The 14,045-nt window shown below is 42.2% G+C and overlaps 1 protein-coding gene across 3 annotated transcripts; it reads left to right on the top strand.

The window, feature by feature from the left end:
• The first annotated feature begins 552 nt into the window (after nt 1-552).
• On the top strand, nt 553-13,629 carry ppp2r5ca (protein phosphatase 2, regulatory subunit B', gamma a). Of its 3 annotated transcripts, XM_088399932.1 has the most exons (17): nt 560-592; nt 677-741; nt 822-884; nt 1,809-1,959; nt 6,821-7,020; nt 8,416-8,526; nt 8,660-8,752; nt 8,890-9,020; nt 9,104-9,163; nt 9,259-9,367; nt 9,491-9,544; nt 9,628-9,798; nt 9,874-10,001; nt 10,215-10,316; nt 10,401-10,473; nt 10,977-11,093; nt 11,648-13,629. In XM_088399932.1, exons 2-17 carry the CDS (start codon nt 715-717, stop codon nt 11,780-11,782), a joined length of 1,725 nt encoding a protein of 574 aa, XP_088256058.1. In that variant the 5' UTR covers nt 560-592; nt 677-714; the 3' UTR covers nt 11,783-13,629. The 3 variants fall into 3 exon arrangements, with proteins under 3 accessions (XP_088256059.1, XP_088256058.1, XP_088256060.1); XM_088399933.1 differs by lacking the exon at nt 10,977-11,093 and having other exon boundaries at nt 553-592; XM_088399934.1 differs by lacking the exons at nt 560-592; nt 677-741; nt 822-884; nt 1,809-1,959 and adding an exon at nt 3,821-4,007.
• The last annotated feature ends 416 nt before the right edge of the window (nt 13,630-14,045 follow it).

Here is a 14,045-nt window from a genome sequence, read left to right as displayed (position 1 = left end):
TCCTGTGGACGCGCACGTATATTGCAAGTGCATAAAGAGGGCCAAAACTGCCAAATTTAAAAAAATGAAAATAAAAACAAATGCGAAAAATGTAAGATTAAATTAAAATACATCTAAAAAGAAGGGAAAATAAAAACAGACGTGAAAAATATATTAAATTAGAATACATCTGAATTGATATTTAATTGTACTCGTACATTTATTTTTTATTTCCACATTTTCTATTTTTGGTTCTTGGTTGAATTTTTACTATATATTTATGTTCTTTTTAGTCACATAAAGCCTTTTAAGTTTAATTGTTCGCCAACGAACAAAGTGCTGTCCTGTCGCTTTGCATACATCGTTCAATTACTCCTGATTCAATACCGCCCTCTTGTGGCACTTAATAGATAAAGCAACCGGCCCCGAAAGTGTGTCAAGTCACCTCCAACGTGCACGATCAGCTGCTTAGCCCACTTCCGCATATTTGTTTTGGCTATTTTTTATTCTGCTATTTTTTCCTGCATGAAATGACTTTTTCTTCACTTCAACTGCAGTTCGTTGCCACTTTTGTCTGCAAGCAGCCTTCAGCCAGCTCGGGATCAGTCACATGGTGTGTGGATATTCTCGGGTCTCCGTCACACAGACACACACAGACGCCGATGCGTGCTGGTTTCTCAAGTGTTTGTGTCCATAGGAAGATTGCGTCCTGCTGACACTCCACAAGCCTCCATCATGCCTCAGAAGAGCAAAAAAGACAAGGTAAGGTATATTTTATATTATTATCTTTTTTTTTTAGTTGTCAAGTTACTTGAGTCCAATTGCTTTTGTGTTTAATTTAGGACTCCACAAAGTCTGGAAAGGCAAAAAAATCTGCAAGTGAAAATGGGCCTGCAAGTGATGATGTAAGTGTGTTGTTTTTTCTTAGAATTAACATTAAAAACATTTAGCAATAAATTAGCAAAAAAGCATATGATATAAAATAGCACTGCTGCAGTTATGACGGGTCAACCACAGTGTACAGTTTTTGCCAACAGTTATTTTTCAGGTTGTCTTAAATTTGATACAAGATTGGCATTTTTTTTCCTGTAATCGTGGAAAAACATCCCACAGATTTGTACGGCTTGTTTAAATGATCATTTTTGAACAATTGTTTTCATGGCACATTTCACAGCCATCTGTGTTCAGTGATATTTTGTTCTTGAGAAAGTTTCTCATGTGACATCTCAACATGATCCTATGACTTTATACTTCCACCAGGCAGAGTCGCAGCATAATTTGCAATTCCAGTATGTCATATTTTTAAGAATATTGGGACTTGTTATATCCAATATATAATATTGGATTACATATATTGGGACTTGTGTGCCAGTATAACACATCTCATACACTTCTTTGCTAGGGATAAAAAACTAATAATAATATAAATAAAATAAATAAATAATATAAATAAAATAAATAAAAAATAATATAAATAAAATACAAAATTAAAAATAAAAGCTCTTGTGTGATAAAAAAAATGGATGGATCGATGGAGCTCTATCGATCATCTTAAGATCAGATTGATCAAGCAAGTGTTTGACACGTGTGACATCTCTGTCAGCTCCTTGATTAGCCTGCCCCTCTCGAGGTCATTTCAAACTGCGTCCAGAGATGCAATACTGTACAGTACACCGCAACCGGCGATCCGATTGCCCCCCGTCAAGAACCACCCGATCTGACTGCAAGCGGAACTTGACCCTTAAGCACATCACCTCGCCTCCTCCCCGTCCTTCCTCTCAACATTGAATTACCTCGTGCCCTTTCTCCCTGATTGCTTGTTTCCGCAGGCTTCCAATAAAAAAGTACCTCCCACCACTCAGCTGATGAGGATAAAGCAGCCGGGGTCACACACGGCTGTGAGGAGGGAGAAGAGGTTCAGCTCTTCGTGCTTCGCCCTCAGCACCAACAGAGAGCTGCACAAACTGGATGCTCTCGCAGGTATGCCAGTCACTTGTGCAATCTCATAAAATCCAATACAAGGTCTTCCTCAGGTCCTCAAACATGCATGGGTTTTCTCCACATGGTACTTGATTCTCATTAGATATGCACTCTCTCCTTATCTCACGTTTCACATCATCCTCCTCCTCTGAGGGCTTCTATTGACCTTTTTTTTTGAGGGATGGCATGTTTGGCTTAGATCAACAAAGGCAATCATATTAACAATTTATAGCACAGGTAGATCCTCATAACCACCTTTTTTTAACCTTGAGGTCGCACTACATAATTGATAGGCTGCTACCCACTGGCTTTATTTGTGATGCAAATGATGTTAGCTGCATCTCATCTCCAGACTTAGCCGGAGAACAGAACGGATATTTCCATCACAATATAATGCTGACTTGATCTAAGTGTGGCAGTTTGTCTGAGCTAAAAAGGGCTTCCACGTTTATGCAGAAGCACTTTGTGATCTAAATAATGATACTAGTCAGCAAGCACGCCAGTGTATTAATTCACGGTATTGATTACCTCCACTTGTGCTTATTGGTACCAATCTTAAGGAAAGACAATCGGGTTGAGGTTTGACGATTTACATCTATTTTTCATGGCTTCTTTGTTTACACAAGGCATTACACGTAGGATGTGGTCTAAGTGGTTTCCGGGAAACTTATACTCTTCCTTTTTTTGTTTATTTTTGTGTATATAGTCCAAAATAGAAGTCACTTGGCAAATAATGTTTAGTCCTAAAAACACTTTGTGAAAAGGAGGCACACAAGCAACAATCTGACCTGTAAATCCTCCCTATGGAAAAAAAATAACAACAACACATTCATAAGGAGGAAAAGCCTTGAACGTGGTCACAAATAACACTCGTGACCACACAAAGAGCCGCTTGGGCTCGGCAGTTAAGTCATGATAAAAGCCCATTTACAACGTTGCAGCTAATATCTTGTCTCTGAGATACTTTTAATGTCTGAGTGGTCTACATGTCAACAATTTTGCTTAATTTCACACTTAATTGATGGGTGGGCAAACCATTTTAACCCACGAGCCATACAAGTGCAATGATATTTTATTACATTCTAATGTATTGAATGGTTTCATGTAGCATTCTGTCATGGCCAAACAAGTCAGTAGGTTAACACTGCATGTTTCATGAGCATGAGTGACTCATGGCTCAGCTGCAGCTACTGTAGACTGCCACACTCCGTTTAAAGGCAGAAGTGCAATACCCCCCCCCCTCATCCATTGGCACAAACCGAAGGTGTTATGAAATTATATTGATATTGACGTGTAGTTACAGTTCAGTTGTATTTAACTTTTTAGTGCAATACATTTGCATTTAATGTTAAAGTGCCATTTATTTCTGCACAATTTTTAATGCAATTTTTATTGTATGTGCCATACAAGTCAAGTTTTTCTTAATTTCATATTTTCAAATTCAGTTGTGTTCAAATGTAGTAGAAATGATAGAAGGAGATGTGACAGAGGGAAAAAGATAGAGTATTTGCTTCTTTAAGATTCGCTTTGACTATTCAATAATTTGTAGCTCCAAAATTTCCAACCAGATGATATAGACGTCCATCCAATTGGGACAAAGTGTGGAATACACACAAATCGATTCTGCTCTGATGTGTGCAAGGGCCTGGCTGCCTGGCAGGCAGCGTCACCAGAGACAAGCAACTAAGAGGCGGGGCCAAGGCAAATAAAAAAAGAAAAAATTATCACATATCCCGCCCCTTTGCTCTTTCACAGCCAATCGTCTTCGCCCCTTGCGGAAGCCCCCTTCCCTATTGCCCCGAAATCAACCAATGGGCGTCTTCCCTGTTTATGTGACGTCACAAAGTAGCCAGTTCCCTCCAGCGGCAGAGAGCTTCATTTTCTGATCTGCTTTGTGCTAAAATGGAGGCTGGCCTCTCGCCCTGAGTGGATCGCCTTCCTGGTTGAGGTTTACATGTTGACATGCAATAAATCTGCAGACAGAATGGTCGTGGATGCGCCTAATTCCAACGGGCCTTTTCAGCCGGTGGCCCTAATGCACTTCAGAGGTATGTACGGATAAATTATTCTTCCTGTATTGTCGCGGGGAATTAAGGGGGGGGAAGGTGTGTATGTATGTGTGTGCGTGCGTGCGCGCGTTCGTGGCTGTGCTCCGGTTTTCCTTCACCGCTTACAGTTTAGCCCTACCGCGTAAAATAAGACCACATATCAGCCCCGGTATAATAATCGGTACCGCAGGCCCCTTAACCTTCTACCGTTTACAATTTGTAGGCGACGCGGCAACGATAAACGCTCTTTTTTTTCCCCCTACACGCTAGCTAGCTAACTAGCTAGCTACACTGTCTTTGCCCATCCCCCAGCAGCGACTAGTGACGCTAACGGAAGTGATGTTCGAAAACTAAGAAGGTCTCCACTTCAATCTTTGGTGTCTCAACAGAATTTCTAGAATTTATAGTTTAGGAATTGTCAAGAGTAGTGAAGCGTCGTGTGTGTGTGATTTTTATTTTTCCCTTCAGATGGATTTCAAGGACACTCGACTTTCTCACTCACACGAAAGTGTCAAGGAAACAAGTGTGCAACACATTTGCGGTGAATTTGCTGGGCAGAAGAAATAGATGGTTGAAAATCAGGGTTTTATTATATTAAGAAAAGAGTTTTATGAATTCCACGCACTTATTCCAAGCTTTAAGGCTGGGTGGATCACTGATTTGATTTGATTAATTGGAGGCTCAAGGACTTATGTTTGCGTCATCTGTAGTTTAACGCATATCATTGCTGCATGCAGTTTATAATTCAGTCCTTTAAGGATGTTGCTTGCGTTTTTTGTGATTATTATTGTGCCCTAAAAGCCCTGATATCCCAGCAGCTTTTAGCTAAATATTAAACTCCAATCTTGAGTTATGAATGCACGAAACCTTTGGAGAAAACCAGTGTCTAGTTATATTCCGTTATGTGAATTGTCAGATGAGCGGATAGATCTTTTTGTGCATCTTTCACTATGTAAGATCATTAGCTCTCTGCATTACTCATTATGACAGATATCTTTTTTTATGTTTTTATCGCTTTATTAGACCCCACAATAACTTAACATTGACGTTGCACATACCTGCCTGCGTCATACCAAAAACAAGGAAGTGAATTTGGCAACATAGTGTTTTGTTTGCACTGAGGACAGCGCCAATGATTGGTGCGAGTTGGCAAAACATTGCTGTCGTGGAATGAAATTGCAAGTTTGTACTTTAATTTACAGGGATTGCCTGAATTTATGTGAATGGTCGCGAGAAACAGATTCAGCTCATAGGGCAAAAACTTATATAACATATATTTCTATGATTTATGCTTGAGAAAAAATGTTTTTTAAAATAGTTTCTTTTTCAATCCTTACCTAACTCCCTGAAAGTCTTCTGGCAATCCCGCTCTCATATGTGAACATCTCGTTCTTTGGGCGCAGCAACACCAGACTTGCCCTCTCACACTTTGTACAAAGGACTCGCTCGACTTTGAAAGGCCCCACTGTACTCTGCGACGAAGCAGCCTTAGCTGCAACTCCGGGCAATTATTGATTTACGTTCTATTGAGCTGCACAAGCCTCTGTCTCTATTGTTACGACCCTTGCACACAAGCAATGTTTTGCACAGGTTCTTTTCAAATTTGTATTGTGAAAAAAGTAAGCTTGTTTTGATGAAAGCAGATCTCTTTTTGCCGTGTTCTGAATGTCTGCCTTTTGTTTCCATTCACACCTCCTCAGCCACTTGGCCGTAAAAAGCTTAACCACCTGTGAATTTAAGAACCAACATGTCCTCAGATTTTTCTTTTTACTCCGATTCAAATTGTTTTAAATCAGGCTCCGCATTGCTCAATAGGCTAAAGGGGAAAAATAAGACCACAAGATAGCAAAAAAAAAAGAACAAGTTTGGAGAGTTTCTTTGAAAATAGGCTCAAAAGTTCAGAGCGCCTTCCAAGAAAAACGGCATCAGCAGTCCTGTTTAAGGCTAAACACAACCCGCTCTGGGTAATGCGTTGCGACAGGCTCGTAAATGAGTTGATGAAGCCATCAAATTTACTAGGGCACATGCATCCGGCATTTGAAAGACAAGCATTTAAAGCGTTATGCTCTTCTGTTCGCCGCGGTAAAATATTGTCTCCTCACGGCGCTCTGCGGGCTACATTCAAAAGTCACATTGTGCTTCCTGTCAGTTTTGCCATCACAATGCAGAGTCTCCTGTTACATAACAAGCCGATAAGTATTTTTAAGGACAGCGCCGAAAGTTTATTACTCAGTCGGATACGACTTATGTAACAGGAGCGATGCGGAACGGAATCAGACTCGAGTGCCTGACTTGGCCTTTCAACGTTTGACTTCCAGTGGTTCCTTAAAAATCAAGATCAATACTGTGCCCGGCATTTGTTGACTTGCTTGTTTGTTTACACATGGACATGAAGTGAAACAGGAAGTGCTCTAATAACCACGTACCAATAATAGTGACCGCTATTTTTTTTTTCTTCTCTCGTGTGCTCCGAGTAACTGTGCCGTGACCGTTCACCCACTTCCCAAATCTCTCGCCTTCACATCTTTCCACTTGATGTCTACCCGCCTCTTCTTTGCTGTCGTTATCCCCCCCCCCCCTGGGTTTCAAATAGTGCCAACACTTGAATCTTGATGACTCATTCGCCGGTTCCCATCTCGCTCAGTATTCAGTCTTGAGAGTCGCGCCTACCTCGAGCTCGCCCTCTCGCTCGTTAAGGCACGGCTTCCCTTTGTTCCGCAATCCCCAACCGCTTCATTTATCAGGTGTATGTCGAGATGCCCTGTCAGTCGGCCATGTTTGACCCCGTTCTCCCGCCCGGACTCTTCCCGCAGATGTGGCCCCAGCCGAGCAGGAGAAGCTCTTCATCCAAAAGCTGCGGCAGTGCTGCGTCCTCTTCGACTTCCTGTCGGACCCGCTGAGTGACCTGAAATGGAAGGAGGTGAAGCGGGCGGCGCTCAGCGAGATGGTGGAGTACATCACCCACAATAGGAATGTCATCACGGAGCCCATCTACCCGGAGGTGGTTCACATGGTCAGTAGAGCTGATTGGGCAAGTGTCTGTTTGTGTCCAAAGAGGACGATGTGGGTGAAACTCGGTCAGAAGATCCGGGTCGACTGGCTGACTAGGTTTTTCTTTTGAGTGACATTAGTTTAACTGAGGCAGTGTCCACAAGAGATGCTAAATGAGCCGTTGCGACAGTGAAAAACGCACAGTCGCATCTTTTTTTTCCCTTCAAAAATAATCAGATCAACAAAACATTTTAGGGCCAAAGATAATCTTTAACATTTGGCGCTTTATTCGCTCACCCAACAATAATTCGATTATCGGAATTATTAGTGTACTTAACTGCTTGAAAAATCAAGTATACAGGATCAGCCACTTGTCCATTACACAGCGGCTATAATGATGAGCTTTGACTATTAACTGGACTTTTCCCAAGCCAGGGATTTCCCCGCTCATAAGGGAAGCGCCGAGCTTGACATTTGGAGCATAAGCGGCTGTCTGTTGCGCGTCGTCATTATTTCAGCTTTTCCGTACATCGTCTTTAGAAATGTCTGACACAGAAACTGCCATTAACACGAGAAGCTCCGCTGCTGAAGTCGGGGCCAGTCACGTGGATGACCTTTTCTTCTTGTTTCTATTTTGACGTGGAGCGCGGTGCGGCGCTGGCACAACAAGCTTCACTCTTACCTTGCAGCCCCCCGCCGAACAAGGCTCTCAGTGTCTTAATGGGCCACCTGCACTGTCCCATGATCGCCCCGGTCGGGTACAGCGGCCCACGGGGGAGTCAGTTGACACTGCGAAAGGCACACATGAATTATTGTCAGGCAAACCCTTGCAGCCCATAGTTACAGGAGCCTAAAAATAAAAATTGACTTTGGACTGATAGATGAGAAGATATAGGTTGGTACATTGGTGCTTTCAACGGGCTAATTGTATCCTGCCAGCGTATCCGCCTGGCCTGATGTTGTTTAATGATATCTAATAGTCGCTGCTTTTTCTGCGGTTCCTCTTAAAGAAGATGTTTGTGTCGGGTGGGCGTCTATACGTCACCGATCGGCGTGTTTTGGCGATTCTCAAGGTTGCATTTGTGCCGCTCTCGTATTAGCACAAATCCGACGAGTCGAATTTTTAATCCAGACATTGATCCCATTCACAAAACCATCTGAGTCATGAATTTCTTTGTGTCTTTTTAAGATGTTGTGATCCAGATCCCAAATGTGGCATGCTGTATAACAAGTCAAAAACAGTTACTATTGAATGTAATCTCATTACGCGGCCGCTTTTTGCGTGTCGACGTCTGGTTTGGCTGTTCAAGCCGCAGCCTGATTTATAACATTCCAGTCCAGGAATTGTTTCATAACAGCTTGCGTCCTCGTCTAATCCCAAATGTGTACGCTCTCTTCCATTTCTGTCTGCCTCTAGTTTGCCGTGAACATGTTTCGAACACTGCCTCCTTCGTCCAATCCGACGGGAGCCGAATTTGATCCCGAGGAGGACGAGCCGACACTCGAGGCGGCGTGGCCACACCTCCAGGTTGTTATTCGTTTCATTGAGTCAACTCGAATAACTTTGAATTTAAATAAGTTATAGAAGTGGTTAATGAGCAGTACGGGGCGTCATGAATTCTTTTGTTCTTAATTCTGCTTTTTCTCTGCTTCCCTTGCAGCTGGTCTATGAATTTTTCCTTAGGTTTTTAGAATCGCCCGACTTTCAGCCCAACATAGCAAAGAAATACATTGACCAGAAATTTGTTATGCAGGTAAGAAAAGGAGAATCCGCTCCTCGCACGCACTTGTCGATGCAGATAAACAACTTGGCACCACGATGGGAAAATCAATCAGTTTGAAAAAAAAAATGTATTGTGTAATGTATGCCTTGTCTCTTTCACAATTGAAGCTTCTAGAACTATTTGACAGCGAAGATCCCAGAGAGCGAGACTTCCTCAAAACGACTCTCCACAGGATCTACGGGAAGTTCCTCGGGCTGAGAGCTTACATCCGAAAGCAGATCAACAACATTTTCTATAGGTTGGTGCAGTTTGTTGTACATTCTCGTATGACGAGCTTAAGCGGTCTTGCAATCGCTGAAAAATATTCCCTCGCTCTTTTAGGTTTATCTATGAGACGGAGCATCACAATGGTATTGCTGAACTACTGGAAATACTTGGAAGGTTTGCGTCATTGATTTCGCAACATTTCGAAATGCGGCGCCTGTCGTCGATATGTGCTCAGCAGATGTTCATGAGTGGGTTTGTTTGTTTGGCAGCATTATCAACGGATTTGCCTTACCTCTAAAAGAAGAGCACAAGATTTTCCTGTTGAAGGTTTTGTTACCTCTACACAAAGTGAAGTCACTCAGTGTCTACCATCCGCAGGTACAGTGTGTGTGTGTGTCTGCTGTCTGTTACGTAACAGTTGAATGCTGTGCTGGGGAAAAAAAAGAAAATGAGAGCAAATGCACTACAGGTGTTAAAATATTTATCTCTTCTCTTTTGCAGTTGGCTTACTGTGTGGTGCAGTTTTTGGAAAAGGACAGCACTCTAACTGAGCCGGTATGTCTCCTTGGGTATACGAATGTCTTGCGGTCGATTTTTAAAACCGCTGATTCGTAACTTCATTCTCCGACCCCCGATAGGTGGTCATGGCGCTCCTCAAGTATTGGCCAAAGACTCACAGTCCCAAGGAAGTGATGTTCCTCAACGAACTCGAGGAGATTCTGGACGTCATCGAGCCGTCTGAGTTCGTGAAAGTGCAGGAGCCTCTCTTCCGCCAGCTGGCCAAATGTGTGTCCAGCCCGCATTTCCAGGTATCGCCGAGCTCCTCCCGGGAAGTCCTTTTATTACTTGTGGCGCCCCGCTGAGATCCGGCGTACACTCTCTAGGTGGCCGAGCGAGCGCTGTACTACTGGAATAACGAGTACATCATGAGTCTGATCAGCGACAACGCGGCCAAGATTCTCCCGATCATGTTCCCCGCTCTGTACCGCAACTCCAAGACCCACTGGAACAAGTGAGAGGCTTTTTTTTTTCCTTTTTTGACACCCGAGTGATGCATTTGCGCTCGGACTGCGTTCCCCGCATAACACCCGTGTGAAACAATGCCCGAGCAAATGTCACATGGTGAACGCGAGTGTGACAAATTGACAATACTATAGTATTCGGAACTGAGCCTTGCCAGGAATAGCCACCATTTTATGAAGTCAACCTGTGTGTGTGACTGCAGGACCATCCACGGCCTCATCTACAACGCTCTGAAGCTTTTCATGGAGATGAATCAGAAACTCTTTGACGACTGCACACAGCAATTCCGAGCCGAGAAAAACAAGTAGGCGTCGCAGACGGGCGTCTTTGGCTTTTTCAACCTTTATAAAGCGATGAGATAATAAGAACTGACTGTTTGACCCGATAGAGAGAAGGCCAAGTCGAAGGAGCGCGAAGAAGCTTGGATCAAGATCGAGAACCTCGCCAAGTCCAATCCGCAGGTGAGATGCAAAAACGTGACTTGCTGCACATGGCCAAAATGTCCTTTTGGGTTCATTTCCTTTTAAAGGCCTTTTTTGCACTGCACTTGGTCTCCAAAGTACGTTTTGTTACTTTTCTATAATAAGTTTGAGTGAAGATAAAGGATGAGCACCTTTTTTGGCTATGATTATTTCAAGGTAAATGACACCCAAAATTGACACTAAGCATTGTTGAGGTTTTTAAAAAGCCCTCCTGTGTCATGTTTTGAGAGTTTGTGATGTGCAAAGCGCTTTTAGAGCTTTCTTTTCCGTTTGAGGTAAGTCCGTAGTTGCTATGTTGTGCTTGTTTCCAAAACGAATACAACTCCAATTAAGGATCTTGTGGTTAAATATCAAAATGAAGCTTGTCATTTGTGTAGAACCTCTTGATCCGTTCTTCTCTGCATGCCATTCAACATCTTTTTTCCACCCCCCCTCCCCCCTTTTGTTTTTCCCCCCCTCACCCCTTTTCTTTTTGGACTCAGTTCTCTGTGCTTGTTGATCCCTCTGACTTCAATAGTCCAGTAGCAATGGAGACGGATGTTCCTTTGATAGAAGATGTTCAGAGGTTAAAAAAGACAGTTGAAGAAGGCGCAACTCAGGTAAACCTGGCTTCTCTCTGTCTCGATTCCTTTCTTGACATTCTTTTTCGATACCACATTTGCTCTTTAACAGAGGGCAAAGCGTTTCATATGCAAAATTGCATCCAATCTGGCCACGTGCTAAAGTTCCCCATTGACAGCGCAGGGTGTTGAAGATCTATTCAAGTCTTTTGCGATTTCCGCTCAGAATAATTTTTTACAATCTGTCTTATGCACCCCCTATGTTAAACACAGCATTTTGAGTAATATTGCCTTAGTATAATTTTAAAATAATCATTTTTATCTCAGGGGCAGCTGACAAAACAGGCGGATTTTCCTGCATAATTCATATTACACAGACATATTACTCAATACTGTGTTTGGACTTGTGGTTCAGCATAAAACATTATTATAAAAAAGGTTATCGCTTCATGCTCAGGCTAGCTAGTCCGTCTTGAAATGAGCTTCATTTTGAATTCAATCGGTGCTGCAGTTTTCCAACTTTGAGTTAGTTCAGCATGAGGAGAAGACTGACTCTTTTTTTTTTTTCTTCTTCTTCTCTCTCTGTGCGACAGCCACTGCACGGCCAGTGGAAGGAACGGCCCATGGTGCGGCGCAAATCTGAGTTGCCTCAGGACATCTACACCACAAAAGCCTTGGAGACCCACCGCAGAGCTGAAGACATGTTGACCGCCCGCGACGGACTCTAGATCCAACTGCCCCTCCACGGCCATGGACACCCTGTCACCCATCCATCGTTTGTTGTTGTCACTGTGTGTGTTTTTTTTTTTTTTTTAGTTCTCTTTCATTCCGGCAGCCCCATTGGGTGCAGCACACTAGACCTGTGACCATTACAGAAGCTCCGTATTCAGATTTCTGCTTTCTCAGGTTCTTTTTTTTTTTTTTTTTTGGAGAAGGACGTCCATTTGTGTCCATGTGTCTTTTAGCCCACGGAGTTGCTTCCGTGCCGTTCCCTCCCGCCACCTCCGTTGCCCCTCTCACGCTTAACTGTGGAACCTAGGGGGAAATAAAAAAAAAAAAGCAATGATGATACGGCGACAGGTTCCCATATATACTTTGTCGGGATGTGGAGCTGCAGGAAGAGTTGAATGGATTTTTATTCTCAACGCACGGAAGGCAAGAAAGGTCAAAGGAAAGATGACGCTTTCCTGTTGTCAGTTTTTCTTTTGTCTTTTAATGGACAGCTTGTCAGTGCCAAGACTGTTGTGTGTTTTTCTTATTAATCTCCGATTCAAACTGGGGCACTTGCCTTTGGTTTTGGTCATTAGTGGGTTTTATTTTTGTTTCTTTCTTTTTAGTGTAGCACACTTAACGACCAAACTCAGGCCTGTCAGTCGCCTTGCAATGTCCAGGTAGGCAGCGAGGAAAGATGACGGTGTCCTGTGGACATCCGTCACTTTCCGTTGTTTTTTTTTGTTTGTTTCTCTTTCTTTTCCATGTGCCATTTTGCCGCTGTTTATGTACGCTTGATTCGTTGTGTTCATAGGCAAAGTTTGAAAACCCGTCGACCGTCTTGCCCACTCAGTTCAAACAATGGTACTGCTGAATGTGACTTCAGATAGATCCCTATACGTTTGGACAAACAAGTCAAATATCTCCACAATTGACTGATAAAAGCTTCTAATTTATTAAAATCAAGCTCTAGTAACTTAGCTAAGTATAGATGCACTTAATACTAAAATAGAAATACCAAAAATCCCTCTCGTCAAGCTCTGTTTGCTTTACCACCGTTTGTCCATTAGAGAATCAGTACTGTTGTTTCAACTAACGCGTCAGGCGTGTTCTGATTTCGTCATATTTGATGTGCTAGTTGTCTCGTCCCTGGAGGTGAAATAGTTGGGCTGTCCCAGCCCAAAAAGGGGGCCATGCTGAACAGTGAACTGACATTGTGACTTGGCTCGTTTAACTGTATTTAATACTGTATTTGCTTGAATGCAAAAAGTTGTAAATTCAAAAGTACCATGTTAAACATGTACCTTTTACTCCGGAGGAATGCCATTCAACCAAACTTGATTTTTTTGTTTCTAAAAAAAAAAAAATAACCCATGCTTGCTGGGAAAGATGATCTTTTATGGGTTTTATGAGTTACTTTTAGTGCATACAGAAGGTCCTTTGGACAAAGAGAGGTGAATAAAAATCTATTTGTTGGCTTGTCTTTTTGCAGATCTTTTCATTTTAACATTTTATTTCTAAAACATAACTTAAGTGTCCTTTTGTATGTGACTTGTACCATATGGATTCATTTAATATTGTATATATGATTTACCTTGTTTCATGTAGTGTGATATATCTAGATAAATTTTGTACAAATTGTCCTTCTGTACAGAATAAAACCTCCATAGCAAGTGAAAACGTCAATCTGGCACATATTTTATCCCGCCCTTGCTTCCCTTTTGCCCCAGCAAGTCGATGGTTTTGAAAAGTACGCATATTTTTACCAAATCCATGTTCATGTGTTCCAATCACTGTCTAGTGGTGTACCACGACATAGAATGAATAAAGATTTTATTTGAATATATATATTTTCAACCATGCACCAATGTTGGCTTTACTTGACTGAAACAGAAATATGATGTGATATTCTACAATACCGAATAAATCAAAGGGCAACAGTTCTCGTTGTAATGACGAGTTCCAAACACAAGGGGGAGCCACAGGTTATGGATTGAGCGAAAGTGTCAATTTGGTGGCATAACCTTTATTTGAAATAACTGCATCAAGCCTTTATTAATCTAAACTGTTTTCCTGACTGGTATCTATCTTGTTGCATGACAAAGGGATAATGCTAAAATTATATGTATTTTTATTTTTTGCATCTTTGATTGACAGACATCTTTTTGTGGATTTCAGAATTCATTCATTCATGAGTCTTCTCAACACGGTAATCTAATTGATATTGGGTTGGTGAAAATAGATGAGTAATAGACCTCTTTTTAGCCTTCCGAAGAGGCT

This window comes from Syngnathus floridae, chromosome 16 (genome assembly GCF_059516105.1).
Source record: "Syngnathus floridae isolate MCC-2025c chromosome 16, RoL_Sflo_1.0, whole genome shotgun sequence".
NCBI lineage: Eukaryota > Metazoa > Chordata > Actinopteri > Syngnathiformes > Syngnathidae > Syngnathus > Syngnathus floridae.
Note: the sequence above shows the minus strand (reverse complement) of the source record. Positions and strands in the feature narration are given on the sequence as shown.